This window comes from Dermacentor andersoni, chromosome 3 (genome assembly GCF_023375885.2).
Source record: "Dermacentor andersoni chromosome 3, qqDerAnde1_hic_scaffold, whole genome shotgun sequence".
Classification (NCBI taxonomy): domain Eukaryota; kingdom Metazoa; phylum Arthropoda; class Arachnida; order Ixodida; family Ixodidae; genus Dermacentor; species Dermacentor andersoni.
Window position 1 is genome coordinate 17,779,255 of NC_092816.1, and position 14,283 is coordinate 17,793,537.

At 47.0% G+C, this 14,283-nt stretch overlaps 1 protein-coding gene across 1 annotated transcript in view; it reads left to right on the forward strand.

Annotated features, from left to right (window-relative positions):
* Positions 1–14,283, forward strand: part of LOC126520045 (uncharacterized) — a 183,606-nt gene that overhangs the window by 135,673 nt on the left and 33,650 nt on the right. The window contains exons 5-6 of the mRNA XM_050169216.2: positions 9,207–9,260; positions 12,859–12,912. Of these exons, the coding sequence (XP_050025173.1) occupies positions 9,207–9,260; positions 12,859–12,912 (108 nt within the window). The remainder of the gene's footprint in view (positions 1–9,206; positions 9,261–12,858; positions 12,913–14,283) is intronic.

Below are 14,283 nucleotides of genomic sequence, written 5' to 3' on the forward strand. Positions count from 1 at the left end.
GGTTCAATGACCTCCGTGAAGGTCGGCCCTAACCGTGATTGGGAATTCTTCAGTTGACTCGCAGGGAGCAAAAATGATATTTTAGATTCTAGGCTTCGCAGCAAAAAGCTCACTATTTAAGTGATAGCAAACTAACTGAAGCGCTTATTTTGCGCTGTGTTTGCGACTCGAAGCATAGCGTGACTCTATCCGTCCTTCGCCACGTCCAACTCCAGAGAGTACGCACGCTTAATGAGATTCTGCTATGGCGGCCTTGGGGCATCTAATGTCGTTCATGCACGTTTCTCAGCGCACGTCGCCTAGACTTGGCGCAAAAGCACCGTGTTGCGCGATGTGCGGCCAGCTGTCAACACCATCCGATCGCTGGCGGTGTTGGTGTGGAGCGTATTCTTCGTGAACGTTGCAAACTCCAAGTTTTACAGTTTCTAAATGTCTGCTTTTAAATCGCCGGCGGTCTAGATAGGCACGGCGTAAAGTCGAGCGTCCATCATTTAACCCCTGGGATGCGCTAGACAGGGAAGAACACGTAAGCAACTTTAGGTCAAACAGCTCCTGAGCCTGCTGATATGCACGTTTTGTAGCTGTTGTGCTTGCAAATTAAGGCGAAGCTTTGCCTATTTCTTCGACTTTCCGCTGCTGCTGTGGTCCTGCACGCCACTAACGCCGGCCGCGTCGGGATGTGGTCACAAAAACATAAAAGCCATGCGCTGTCGGTGTTTTGTTTCGTGACATTTGCCTATGAGCTGTCATCCTCAAAATTTCGAGGAATAACTTTGTAAAGAATGTAAGACAACGTGTGCGCCAGTGGAGGGTCTGTGCGGTTGTTGTGCTGAATGATTATTCGTCAAGCGACGCCTGCGGTGCCGGATTTTCTGCGACGTGGGGCCCTTAACGCTATCGCGCTAGTACATGACAGGAGTGTGGCACAAAGTAAATACAACCCGAGAAGCTCGAGTCAACATATACGCCGCGTCGCATGTGCACAATGCCCTCTGAACACCGTAACTAGGCGTGACCCCCACAAATGCAGTGCAGGAGCTGTCGCGCTTGTCTCCGTGCTCACCCCCAACAGCAACGACAGATAGAGGGAGGTTGAGGAGGTGGGGAGAATGTTAGCGAGTGAATAGATAGAGAAAGAGAGGAGGGAATTTTGTTAGCTACCACGCAAAAACCAGAATGGAGCGTCGAACGGGGCAAGAACAACAAACACAAGCGAAGCAGGCAAGGTAACATTTCACATCACATCACAACTGTGGTATGCCGTTTATATATCACCGCCAAATAACGTCCATGAACGCAAACAGCAGACAAAGCTTCGCTTACATCGATTCCTACATTTCGTGGGATCTGCATATTATTATTATTATTATTATTATTATTATTATTATTATTATTATTATTATTATTATTATTATTATTATTCCCCTGTAGTGTTTTTGCTTTTGGATTTTAATGTATGCGTGCGCCAGCACTCAGATTCATACGTTGTTCCTGGGCATTGACCGACCGAACGGCCGACTTAAGCGCAGTGGTACCTATCCATTGAAAGGAAGTGGCCGAGAATCGAGCTGCACATACAAAAAAAAAATGTGATATCTGTAATGACTTTAAAAGGCTAAATAAACGCAAGAGAGAGAAGAAAAACGGCCTGCGACTTGGCTTGCGCCGCTACTTCGTGCACCTACAAAGAGCGGACTGCGAAATTTACTTAACCGGGAACCACAGTCGATCACACACGGAGGAAATAAATCCGAATTCTGCATCGAGAAAGTTCTTCCTAAATTTAAACTTCGCACTCTTGAAACAATTGATTGCATTGTTTCTTCGTCGCTTGGCAGTGCTTTCGGCTCACGACAGTCATCCTCATCATCATCCTGCCACGCTTGCGCTGAGCATCCTGGACACGATGTTCATCCGTCGCACTAGCACGACGCCGTTGTTCACATTGTCGTCTCTGTTCTCTTCGCCACTCCTCGTGAGCACGCTGCTCTTCCGGAGTCCTCATTACGCGACGCGCGGCCTTCCCATAGCACTATCACACTAGAAATATCATGCCTCAATTGGCGGGCTCTCTGTATACAGGGTGTCCCAGCTGACTTTAGCCAGAGTTTAAAAATATGCAGATGCACTCTAAACTACGCGACTAAATGCATATTGCTGACTGTTGTACGGAGTAAGTCACACTATTTTTTGTATTCTGCTTAATTGCATAATTAGTCAAGATTAATTAACCAACTTCTGAAGGAACAAAGCTAAAAAAAAAATTCCATATAGGAAGTTGTAGAGCGCTTTACAAAACGTCTGATTAAACAGTCTCTAACTTTCTATCTACTAGGTATTTGTGTTTTTCCGCTTAATGCAGATGCCCGCGAAATACAAAAAAAAAAAAAAAAAGAACGTGACATACCCGCTTGCACGTCGTGATTGCAGCGCTCTCAAACGTTTTACGTACAAACGAACATAGCAACTAGCAGGGTGTGCTGCCGCTTAAAAGGCGACAGTGCAGTGACGCAGGCGTCGACTGTGGGATTTACGCCAGCGATGTACTTCCCTCGTGGCGGTTCATGTAGCGATAAGCAGGCGCAGCGGCCGCACACCCGGCTAAATGCTATGTTCGTTTGTAGGCGAAGCGTTTGGCAGCGCTGCAATCACGGCGCGCAAGCGGACATGTCACGTGGTATTCTTTTTTGTATTTCGCGGGCAGCTGCAGTAAGCGGAAAAACACTAATGCCTAATACATACAAAGTTACAAACTTTCTAATCAGACGTTTTGCCAAGCGCTCTACAACTTTCTAATAGGAATTTTTTGCTTAACTTCATTGCTTCCGAAGTTGGTTAATTAATCTCGATTAATTATGCAATTCAGCAGAATACAAAAAATAGCGTGACACGCTATATCCATACAAAAGTGAGCAACATGCATTTGGTCGCGTCGTCTCGGAGTGCGTCGGCATATCTTTAAACTCTGGCTAAAGTTAACGGGGACACCCTGTATACATGTAATGTAGTAACGCCACGTCCTGTATTACAAGCTATGCCCTCACAAACCTGCATCTCGCCACGGCGGCCGCATTTCGATGGGGGCGAAATGCGAAAACACCCGTGTACTTAGGTTTAGGTGCACGTTAAAGTACCGCAGGTGGTCGAAATTTCTGAAGTCCCCCACTACAGCGTGTCTCATGATCAAATCGTGGTTTTGGCATGTAAAACCCCGCAATAAAAAAAAAAACCTGCACTTTAGTTTATATTTAACGTGGGTTTTGATGGAACGCCTCTGATACAAGCGTATGTCGTTACCAATCATTCTGCGCTTCCCATTGTTAAAAACCACCTTATCATCTATCATGTTGTCACGAGACATCTTTTATGCTTTTCTTTATCGAAACGACGTATGTGGTAAGCACTGTATGTGTGATTTGAAAAGATATGCACACTTCTCACTTCAATTTTAGCCTACGATTGTACTACCTCCGCGATTACAAACACGTCATAATCATTGGGAGGCAGAGGTATATAGCTTCGCTGTAAAACGAAAGAAAGCCTCTGATTGAGAAGTCGGACGTGGTTGAAATAGACTGATAAAGCAGAAAAGTGATGACAGCTGGGCTAGTTTGTAGATATCCATGGCATTGAAGCCCAAATGAAAACACACATGGTGAAAACATAATGAGACAGTACGCATTGTCTTTTCCACTGTTGCACACGACCTTATGAAAATGTGATCAATGTTGTTCTCGCTAACAGACGTTCAGTTATTACGAGTGTTTCATTTCACGAGGCAGTGGAACCAATTTTATCTTACGTATACCGGCTACCTCGGTGACGTGGCATGGAGATGAAGATATTCCGAATAGCAAAATATTGTTTCGAAGCCTCTTGGTTCAAACCAGAGTGGTGCAAGATCCCGCGAGGATCTAGAATTCACGGGAAACTTTGGCATAAACGGCAAAGGTCTACCATAAAATAGACAAAATATTCTCGAGAATCGGGAATAAGCACAGCCGCGCTAACCCCGTTGTCGCTGAACGCGGTTTATAATCTTGCTGCAGTTACTGCTTATCTTACCTGTTTGGTGTCTTTTCACAAACGTCGTTCATCGTTCAGAGTGCGTGTTTCCTCCTACAGTAAACATTGCGCGGAAAATCAGGAAGCCACTGCTATTGGCCGGGCTTTCATGAAAGTAAATTTCCTGTGTAGTACTTTAGAATAGCACTCATACGTATAATATAAGGCTGAAAAGCCTCACGTCCGTCGATAATTTGCCCGAAGAAGAGCTCGTTTCAATTAGGCACAGCCGAGCCGTGACCACTCCTCGCTTCCCGCCACTGGTGCGTGCTGCCCTAATTTGCTGTTGGAGAGCGTAATGTGGGAGTAAACAGTTTAAGCAGGCAGGCTAAGCACTCGATGAAACAGTCCGGCCAAGAGGCGCAGTGGCGCGCAGCCAAGGCCGATTGGGTGAACTTCGTTCCGCAAAGGCTGCGAAGTCTCGAGGGATGAACTCGATGCGCGGTAACAGTGAAATGAGAGGTCGGCTTAGCAGTTACAAAAACATAATTTATAGCCGGAAGTGCTTGGACGAGAAGCCATTCAATGTATGGCGGCGCTTCACTTGCATAAGAATACACAGGGTGTTTTTTTTTTTTTTTTAGCTGCACCAAATCTTTTTAAGGATTGCCTATATGGCAGATAGCCCAACTCTAACCCTTGATTTAAGTTACTCGATGAGGCGGCCATTACTTCTGTGAGAAATCAATATGTTCAATCGAATAATTAACGTAATTACACTAATTAACGTTTTAATGAATTAATTTACTACACATATTTCGATCTACGAATTACAGCCGCTGAATTCGCAAGGCGTATCCACTTGGAACGATCGAATTCTCTGGACTGCACCAGTTTCAACATATTAATTTTCAAGGTGTCCGACGAAATGCATTGGCATTCTTCCAGTTACCTTTTTAAGAAACCGCTGTTGTACGCATTGAAACGCAAAATAAACTGGAACACCAATGCATTTGGACGGATACATTGAAAATTAATATCTCGGAACTCGTGCTGTTGAGGAAATTTGTTCCAAGTGGATATGCCGTGCGAACTCAGCGGCTATAATTCGTAGAGTGAACTTTGTAGCGTAAAGTAATTAATTAAAATGTTAATTAGGTAATTACGTTATTTATTCAGTTGAAGAGTTTGGATTCTCCTAGAAGTAATGGCTGCCGCATATAGTAATTTAGATCAAGGGTTATAATTGGATTATCTGTCACAGGCAATTTTTTTTTTTAATTTCGTAGAGCTTAAAAAAAATGCACCCTGTATTACGATCGGCCAGCGGGAGTAGTGACCTCCTAGCCTCTCTTGCACCACTGCGACGAGTAGCTTCGTGAAGCAAACAATGTGTCATGCAGACCTGCGATAGCAGGCGGACGCAGGTTTGGCGGATCGGGTCTTGTTTGTTGTTTCACTGTAGCCGTCACGGACGATGGGATCGAGAAACCCATGGAAAATGGTGTCCTACGGCGTCTCCTCGCGGATTCAGATCATGTTGGAAACAAGTAATAAAGTTCATTTAGAAATAGAGGCTGTGTTCAGGAAAATAACCAGGGCATGCAACATCTTGTTCTCCCTTCATCGCAGGTTATCCGCTCAAGTAACCATAACCCTTGTACATTCTGAAATATACCACACTGTCATCTTTAGGGCCCCAGCATAATGTCTGATTTTCTGTTCGTGTTTTCTTTCTTTCTTAAAAATAGCTTTAACAATTGCACTAGAAAGGTTACTGGAAGACATTTCAGAGCATAATGAAATCAGCGGCATTTGAAACTTTGAGAACGATTGTCTTCGGGAAATTACAGTGACATGAATTAAAATTGCATTAAACAGGATTTTCTTTAAATAGGAAAGAAAAAAAAGAAAGCACGGTGAAACGCTGATGTAAAGAACGGGGCACTGCGACTTCGTCCTTGGCAATTCACGCGCTGTGCTCCTCAAACTGAACTGTTGCAGGCGCTTTGTCCATGCTATACGGCCATCGTTAACGAACAGTCAGTCATGAATTTACCGTGGCGTGCACTGAATTGTTTGATGAGGAGAAAAGGACCGATAGGAGGAGGAACCGCGAGAGAAGCGGCTTTGAGGGAGGGAACGTGCAAATAGGGGAACCGGCGAAGTGAGGCAGAGGGGAAGAAACGGAGCGGGCGGCGGACGAGGCGAGCATCGGTGGCCTCGGCTGCGCGGTGTCCCGCGGGGTCCCAAGCCGCCCGAATCCCGGGCATCCCTAATCGGACCGGTGCACGGAGTGGCACCTAACGAAGCGAGCAGCAGGCAGCGTGGAGGCGGGCTCCCCGAGGGAAATAAATAATTGTCAGCAGGAAGCCGGTGGCTTGTTTGCAAAGCGCGGCAGCGGCGACGGCGCGCGCGGTAGCCATGATTGAGGAGCGCGCGAGGGGATCCGTTGGCGCTGCCTCTGCAGCGCAGCCTAACAAGATTCCGCTAAGCACGCCACGAACGAGGCCACCAGTGCGCCGACGAGAGGCCACCGTTTCCGCAGTCGGTACGACGGCCGGCCGCTCTGGCACTCCCAGAAACTTGCCGGACGAAACGTTGAGAAAAGCCGCTTGTGCACCGGAGCCAAAGCTCACCACGATGCAATAACAGTTGCGTGGCTCATCCCCGCCACGTTATTCACCACGTTATTCAGCGGCAGCACGAGTAGTGTTTGTCAAACGACATTGAAACCTCAGTGGCGTTGCGCCGCTGTTAGTCGCTATGCAGTCATGCGCTGGTGATGCCTAGGAGCCGCCGCGTCAACCCGCACTCTCCCGTACTGCAGTGTTCCCTCGCGATAAGAACAGAACGGCTCGAGTGAATGTTGACGCGCTCGCTGTTTCTCCTCCCGTCTTCGCGTCAACCGTAAGCATGACTCGACATTGCGTCACGTTCGCTCCGGCGCGTGTTTCGCTTCACCGGCTTGGCGGCTGGAGAGAGTCCTTGCGCGCTCGCAATTTCTTCTCGCGTCATCGCTCGAAGCGACGTGAAACAAAAACCCGCTGGATATCGCGCTATGCGGGCGTTGGAAAATGTTTTGGTTCGCCGGTTTTGCAAACAATGCCTCAACACGATGCCAAAGCCAGCGTGGCGCGTTGTAGGCATGCACACGCATCACCCGCATGCTGTCACTGTTGGACGATATTCTTGTGCTTGATCTCCACAGCTCGGTGAACGTTGACGTAAGATGCGGTCGTTGAATGTTCGCACCGGTATGGCTTTCAAAGCTCACGCCGCGTGGACAGATCAATTTTAGAACAAAAAGGATGAGTATGCACAAACGTCACACCAGTATAGAACGCCCACGTGACGTGACTCAGATGGAAGGACGATTGAACCTCGCACAGCGTCTACGAGGCTCAAAGTCCGCGTGGCTGGCGCTTCTCACCAACAGTGTCTCTCAGACTAACCGATAAGCAAGCCAACTGAAACGTGCATTAACAAAGCGAAAATACCGTACTATGCAAACCCGCATACATATATAAATTGCATGCAGATTTTGCGCTCTATGGAAAGACGTCGACTGCCATCGTAGATGTTTACCGCCTCTAACAAGTCTTGAAAAAAGGTTCGTTTCACCTCTGCTCTGATTGTGAGCCTTACACACTTCCCCGGCCCTCTTTGAAGGAAACCATTACAAGCATTCTAATGCTAAACGGTGACTCAAGTGAGGAAGATGTATTTCTGAAATTCTCTGAGTTTGATCCTGGTAAATAAATGTCACTTCTTAACGGAAGAAATAAGGACAAGCTTCTCGTCCGAACTGCACATATTATAAAGTATCACTTTAAGTTACCACAGTTTCAACGCGAATTCTCTCAGACATGGGTCCGTTCTGTGTCAGCAAAAGGCAAATAAAGCGAGATTATTTATATTTTTCTCTTTTTTGAGACACTACAGTGCAAGGCTTCTCTTATGGTTAAATACCTTTCGTCATATGTTGACAAAACGTCTAACTGGCTTTCTCGACATTGTCCCGTAGCTTTTGACAGTCGACATTTCTGCGTGTTCAGTCAACGTCGAAAGTTCCGGTATTAAAGCGTTGGGTTTGCGCCTCGAAGATGCAAAGTACGCTGCGAGAGCACCGGATTAATTTTGACCACCAGCTGTGCTTTCTGAGGTGCATTAGTTAAGATGCGCAACCGCTTGTGTATGCACCCCTGCTTGATGTGGCCACTCTGGTTGGCATTTGAACTCGCCACGTCGTTCGAACAACAAGGCACCGCAGCAGCTGACCCATCGCGACTTACACGCTGTGCATCACACTGGCACATTGAAAAATGTAAAGCAGTTGGTTTTGCGTATACGGGTTTTATACCGGTGTCACTTGGTCATATTCGATAGCGATCGGGCCCGATTCGGATTGAACTCGATTCGGAGCAAGTGCTGCTACATGGTCACTTTTGAATGCGATCTTGCCAGATCCGGATCCATGCAAACGCTATCCGTGAATCGCTATCGAGCCTCTTGATCGCAATGGTAGACTGGCAACCATGTTGTTGCAGACGATCAGCAGAGTGTTAAACCACAAGGATAAACAAATATTTCGTTGAAAATAAAACAAAGGAGTTTTGTATAACAAGTTTCAGAGCCTGATACGCGCTACAAACTTGATACGCGCTTTGGACTTGCTAACAACTGGTGCGTTTGAGCTCACCTAAATTCGATCCGGATCACTGGACAGTGCAGCAGTGATCATGGTCGATCGCCATCAAGAAATTCAATCCTGAACGGGTCCTGATCGTGATCGAAAGTGACCGTGTGACACCGGTCTCCCTCCAAACCACCTGAGCCATGAGGGAGATGTCGGACTAGACGCTTTCAGTTTAATTTTCAATACATTTTCTTTTAGAAACATCGTATAAGAACGTGGTCACCACTTCTCTCGGGAATATAGCTCACGACCCTCTGGTGGTGAGTTCCGTTTCCGCGAGCAATTTAACACCGTCCCCGCTGAGCGACGACTGCTGTTGGTATTTAAGGCATCTAAGAAACACGTTTGTTCCATCGTATATCCACGATTGGGATAAATGGGAACATGGTCATGGTTATCAAAATCCAACTGAATCTTGTATACGTTATCTGCCGAACTCATCTTTTTCTACGGTCTAATTGCTCTTGCAGCGTAGATGATTCATTAGTCATTCTTTTCGCAGGTATTCCTGGAATGCCGGGACCACGTGGTCCTCCAGGCCTGCCCGGGCCACCAGGTGAGTAGGACCCGTGTGTATACGCACACTCGGACGCCAAAAACGTTGCCGCAGTAATTATTTCTTCCGGCTGTTTGTACTGAAAGTCAAAGCTGTTTTCTACCTTAGAGCTGCCAATTACATTCAGAGAAAACATAATTATTTATTGCTGTAGAATTATTTATTATTGCAACAGGATGCAAAACACGGTCATACCTACTATAAATGAATTTACGGCAAACATCTTAGAAAACATCTTGAACATACCCTGCAAGCACGCTAGCTTTCATAACGGCAGATATTTTCTGATTTTTATGGGTGGGTTTCACTCCTTGCCCTAAATCCCAAAGTGGATGTGGTGGTGAGAGGTGGAGGTGGGAGGTACTCTCCCAGATGGAGTTGGGAGACCTGGTCAAGGATAGCTGCATGGGAAATGTTGTCAAAGGCTTGAGTGAGGTCGAGTCCGAGGATGGCTTTCATGTTACAGGAATGGTCGTTTAGCAGTTGATGTTTGAGCTGCAATATAGCGTCTTGAGTAGAAAGGTGAGGGCGAAATCCAATGATGGTGTGGGGATAGAGAAAGTTGTCTTCGAGGTGACTGTTGATGCGTGCTAAGAAGGCGTGTTGCATCACCTTGCCTACGCATGAAGTGAGGGAGCTATTTAGGGTAAATTACCATTATTTATAGGAATATAGGATGTAGAGCCGATAATGGCCTAGGAATATAGGATATAATCCTATAAGTAATGGTAATTTGCCCTAAATAGCTCCCTCACTTCATGCGTAGGCAAGGTGAAGGAACACGCCTTCTTAGCACGCATCAAGAGTCACCTCCAAGACAACTCTCTCTACCCCACACCATCATTGGATTTCGCCCTCACCTTTCTACTCAAGACGCTATGTTGCAGCTGAAACATCAAGTGCTAAACGACCGTTCCTGTAACATGAAAGCCATCCTCGGACTCGACCTCACTCAAGCCTTTGACAACATTTCCCATGCAGCTATCCTTGACCAGGTCTCCCACCTCCACTTGGGAGAGCGAGCCTACAATTACATTCGTGACTTTCTCTGCAATCGCACGGCCACTCTCTCGGCCGGAAACTTACGATCAGACCAGCTTTCCCTTGGCAGCAAAGGCACCCCGCAAGGTTCTGTTATCTCTACCATGCTCTTTAACTTACTCATGATCGGCCTTGCCCAGCAACTACAACGAGTCGACAATATCAACCATACCATCTACGCCGACGACATCACAATCTGGGCGTGCCGAGGCAGTGATGGTCAAGTGGAGTCAGCCCTCCAAACGGCGATCGACACGGTTGAAGCCTATCTCCAAGGAACCGGACTGCTCTGTTCGCCGGCTAAATCGGAGATTCTTCTCTACAAGCCCATTCAGTGGGGTCGCCCTCCCGAACACCAATCTGATCACTGAGCCTGTGATGCCATCACCCTACGCCTTCAAGATGGCAGTCCTATCCCACACGTCCCTAGTATCCGGGTCCTCGGTCTCATCATCTCTACCAACGGCTCCAACGCCTTGACTCTTAACAAGATCTGTGCCCAATCTCAAAACACCCTACGCCATCTTAAACGTATCCCTAACCGACGAGAGGTATTCATAGAAGAAAGCCTTCTCCGCCTCGTGCAGTCCTTTGTCATATGTCACATTACCTACGTTGCTGCGTACCTCAACTGGTACCGGGCTGAGCAAAACAAGCTCGACGCCCTCATACGAGGGGTCTACAAGCAAGCACTTGGCCTCCCGCATTACACCAGCACTGGACTCTTCAACCAACTGGGAGTTCACAACACCCTTGCCGAACTCATTGAAGCCCAACAACGCTCTCAGCTTGAACGGCTCACCTTTACTGAAACGGGACGCTTTATTCTATCCACGCTTCGCTTCACCTACCATCAGCAACATGGCCCCAAACAACCGATCCCGACCGACATCCGTAGCTGGATCTACATAGACCCTATCCCTAGGACCATGCACCCTGTATATAACAGGGCCCAGCGCCAAGCTCGGGCCGGAGCTATCATAAGAGCCCTTGCTCACGTACCTGGCGTCACATTTGTTGATGCAGCCCAATATTCCCATGGCACATGATTTGTGGCCATTGCCACACGCGATGGAGTCCGACACCACGCCTCCAGCGTCACTAACCCCACTGCCGAGACGCTGAAGAAGTGACCATCGCCCTGGCCACTCTAGATCCCACCTGTCACACCATCGTGTGTGACTCTCGCTCAGTCGTCACTAACTTCAGCAAAGGCCGTATTTCTCCCCAAGCTCTTCGCATCCTCTGCCAGGCACCACACTCTAAAGACAGCATGATCTCCCTGACATGGATCCCGGCCCATGCGGGCCCTGTCCACTCACACCTCCCCAATCTCAACGAGGTCACCCACTCCATTGCGCGAGGCCTAGTCAATCGCGCCGGAGTCACTGGAGATGAGTTGGACACCAGGGACAATCTGATCGCTTATAACGATCACGTTAAGGCCTTTTACCTCAGTCGCCGAACCTTCCCCCCACCTCACCCAAAGTTCAGCCGGGCGCAGGCTACCACCCTGCGTCTGCTACAAACAAACACGTACCCTTCACCCGCCCGCCTCCACCTTATATTCCCAGACGTTTATACTAATCCCAACTGCCGGTGCTGTGGCATTCACCCAGCTACGCTTCCGCATATGCTGTGGAAGTGCCCAGCACAGTACACACAGACTAACACCGCGGCCCTCTCGTCGAGGTTGCATGAGGCTCTGCGGAGCTCCGCCCTCGACGACCAAACCTGGGCGACCCAGCACGCCCGTGAGGCGGCGGCTAGGCAAGCCCTCGACGTCCCCTCATGGGAGGCTTAGGCCCGGCCATCATAAAGTGCTGGTTCTACAATAAATGTTTATCCCCCCACCCCCCACCCCCTAAATAGCTTATGTGGGGCCTAAGATGTACATCTGTCGGAGTAAAGTTCACACAGGAGTAAAATATATCTCACTCCCGAGTCATGCGTCATTTTAAGCTCCGTGTAACACGCTTAACATGACAAAACGATAACATTAATGCTACATTCCGACTTAGCTAAACGTAACCAAAAAGTTAAAACAGCGGCGGCCATTCCCACTCTTTAAGGTTAGGAGCACTGCGTACCTATAAAATAACAAAATTGTGGTCTTTATAGAACAGAGTGTGTTTAGAGCAAATGAGTTCTACCGAAAGCAAGGGAAAGTAGCTTTCCTTCAATCCACTCGTCTTGCATAGCGCGATTGACGTAGGTGACGCGTATATAACAACTTGGAAGCCGTTCGCATAAAACCATAATGAATGACACGGGCTTGGAGTTAGAGGCGCGCGCACGGGGGTAATTTCTTTGAGTTACAAGTTAATGGAGAGTCCTAAGGTCTAACTACACGTCATGCGACAGATGGTGGAAATGAGAAATATACAAAGTGATATTATGTTTGAACCTGCGTAGGAATATTTGTAGTGATTATCCGACAGAGGAGTCGGGAGTAAAAACTGGGAGACAACCGTAACGGTGGGGGTCTGCAACTCTAATTTCGTGGCTCACCGTGCTTCTTGTACTGATTTTCATTTCTTTTTTCCTCCTTCTTCAGGAGTCCCAGGAACACGTGGGAAAAAAGGAGCGCCGGGCCATCCCGGAGCAGCCGGTGAGTATAGGGCACCACGTAAAAAGCACTCGCAGATACACAGTAGCGTGTGCGCGTTCGTTGACAACTCAGTATTACAGCTTATGTCCCGTGAAGACAAGGTGCCGACACGTCAAATCTACTGTACTATATCCTATCTGCATTTGATCACACATAATCACACATCACTGCACGCTATCACTTTTCCTTCATTTTTATTCCGGGGCTAACCAAAAGGGAGGAAAATGTTCGGCCCCTACGTAGCCACTTCACTGCAACTCACTGGTCTCCATTCCTATTCACACGCCGTAGTAGCCCACCGGCTTTGGCGTTGCGCTGCTGAGTTCGAGGTCGCGGGTTCGATCCCGGCCGCGGCGGCCGAATTTCAATGAGGGCGAAATGCAAAAACGCCAGTGGACGTAGATTTATAATTTGCTATTGTTTCAAATTATTCTATCTTAAGTGCCTTTGATGTATCCTGAATTATAGGTGCTTCAATTTTCTAATTTCTTATAATTATGTGCTAATTTAGTTTCATACGAACTTTGATTTTACTACATAGAGTCGTGTTTGCATATATTGTCATGTTCTTGTGGGTGTGTGTTTTTAGAACAAACTGTTATAAGGGTATGTTCGCGTGCCCCCCCCCCCCCCCCTTATGTAATTAGGGGTATTTTGAATAAATAAATAAGTAAGTAAATAAATAAATATGTGCACATTAAAAAGAAATATGTTGTTTTTTTCTTTATATAGTTTCTTTTTTTCGTGAGTTCCTTCATTATGTCAGACATCTAGAATGTGCGAAGCTATTCATCTCGTAAATTTATAATATTCCACTGGTAGCTCCCGAAGACTCATAATTTACAATTTTTTTCAGCAATGTTAACTTTGCTGAAAATAAAGTTTTGCTGAAGAAGCTTTGCTGGAAAAAAAAAAGGAGCCTCGAAAAAGAAGCTTTGCTGAATGTTTCTTGCTGCTGGCAGTTGGAAAAGTCGTAAAGAAGGTCTCGTCCGGAGAGGGAGCACCGCTAATTTAGACTTCGTTTACAAGCAAAATAGGAATGCTTAACTGCAACGCTCTCAATTCCTACGCTTACACGTATTGTTCTCTATTTCCCATACAACAAGCGCAACTTTAACTAGGTGGGCCTCACTTTTTCTTTCATTCTGAACAATAATGAAAATTCATAATTAACCTAGGTGCTGCGAGATGAGGCAAAGTTAGTTTTATGGCACTTGAAGCTGACCCTGGAGCGTCCTAATGCGTTAAACATTACAACGAAACGTTTTTGTTGTTGTTGTTAACTTAATAGGCGAGGCGCACAGACGATTTCTTGCAGTTGGTTTACAAAATAAAGAAGAGTGGTTCGTACTATTCCGCTTTGTTTTTGTT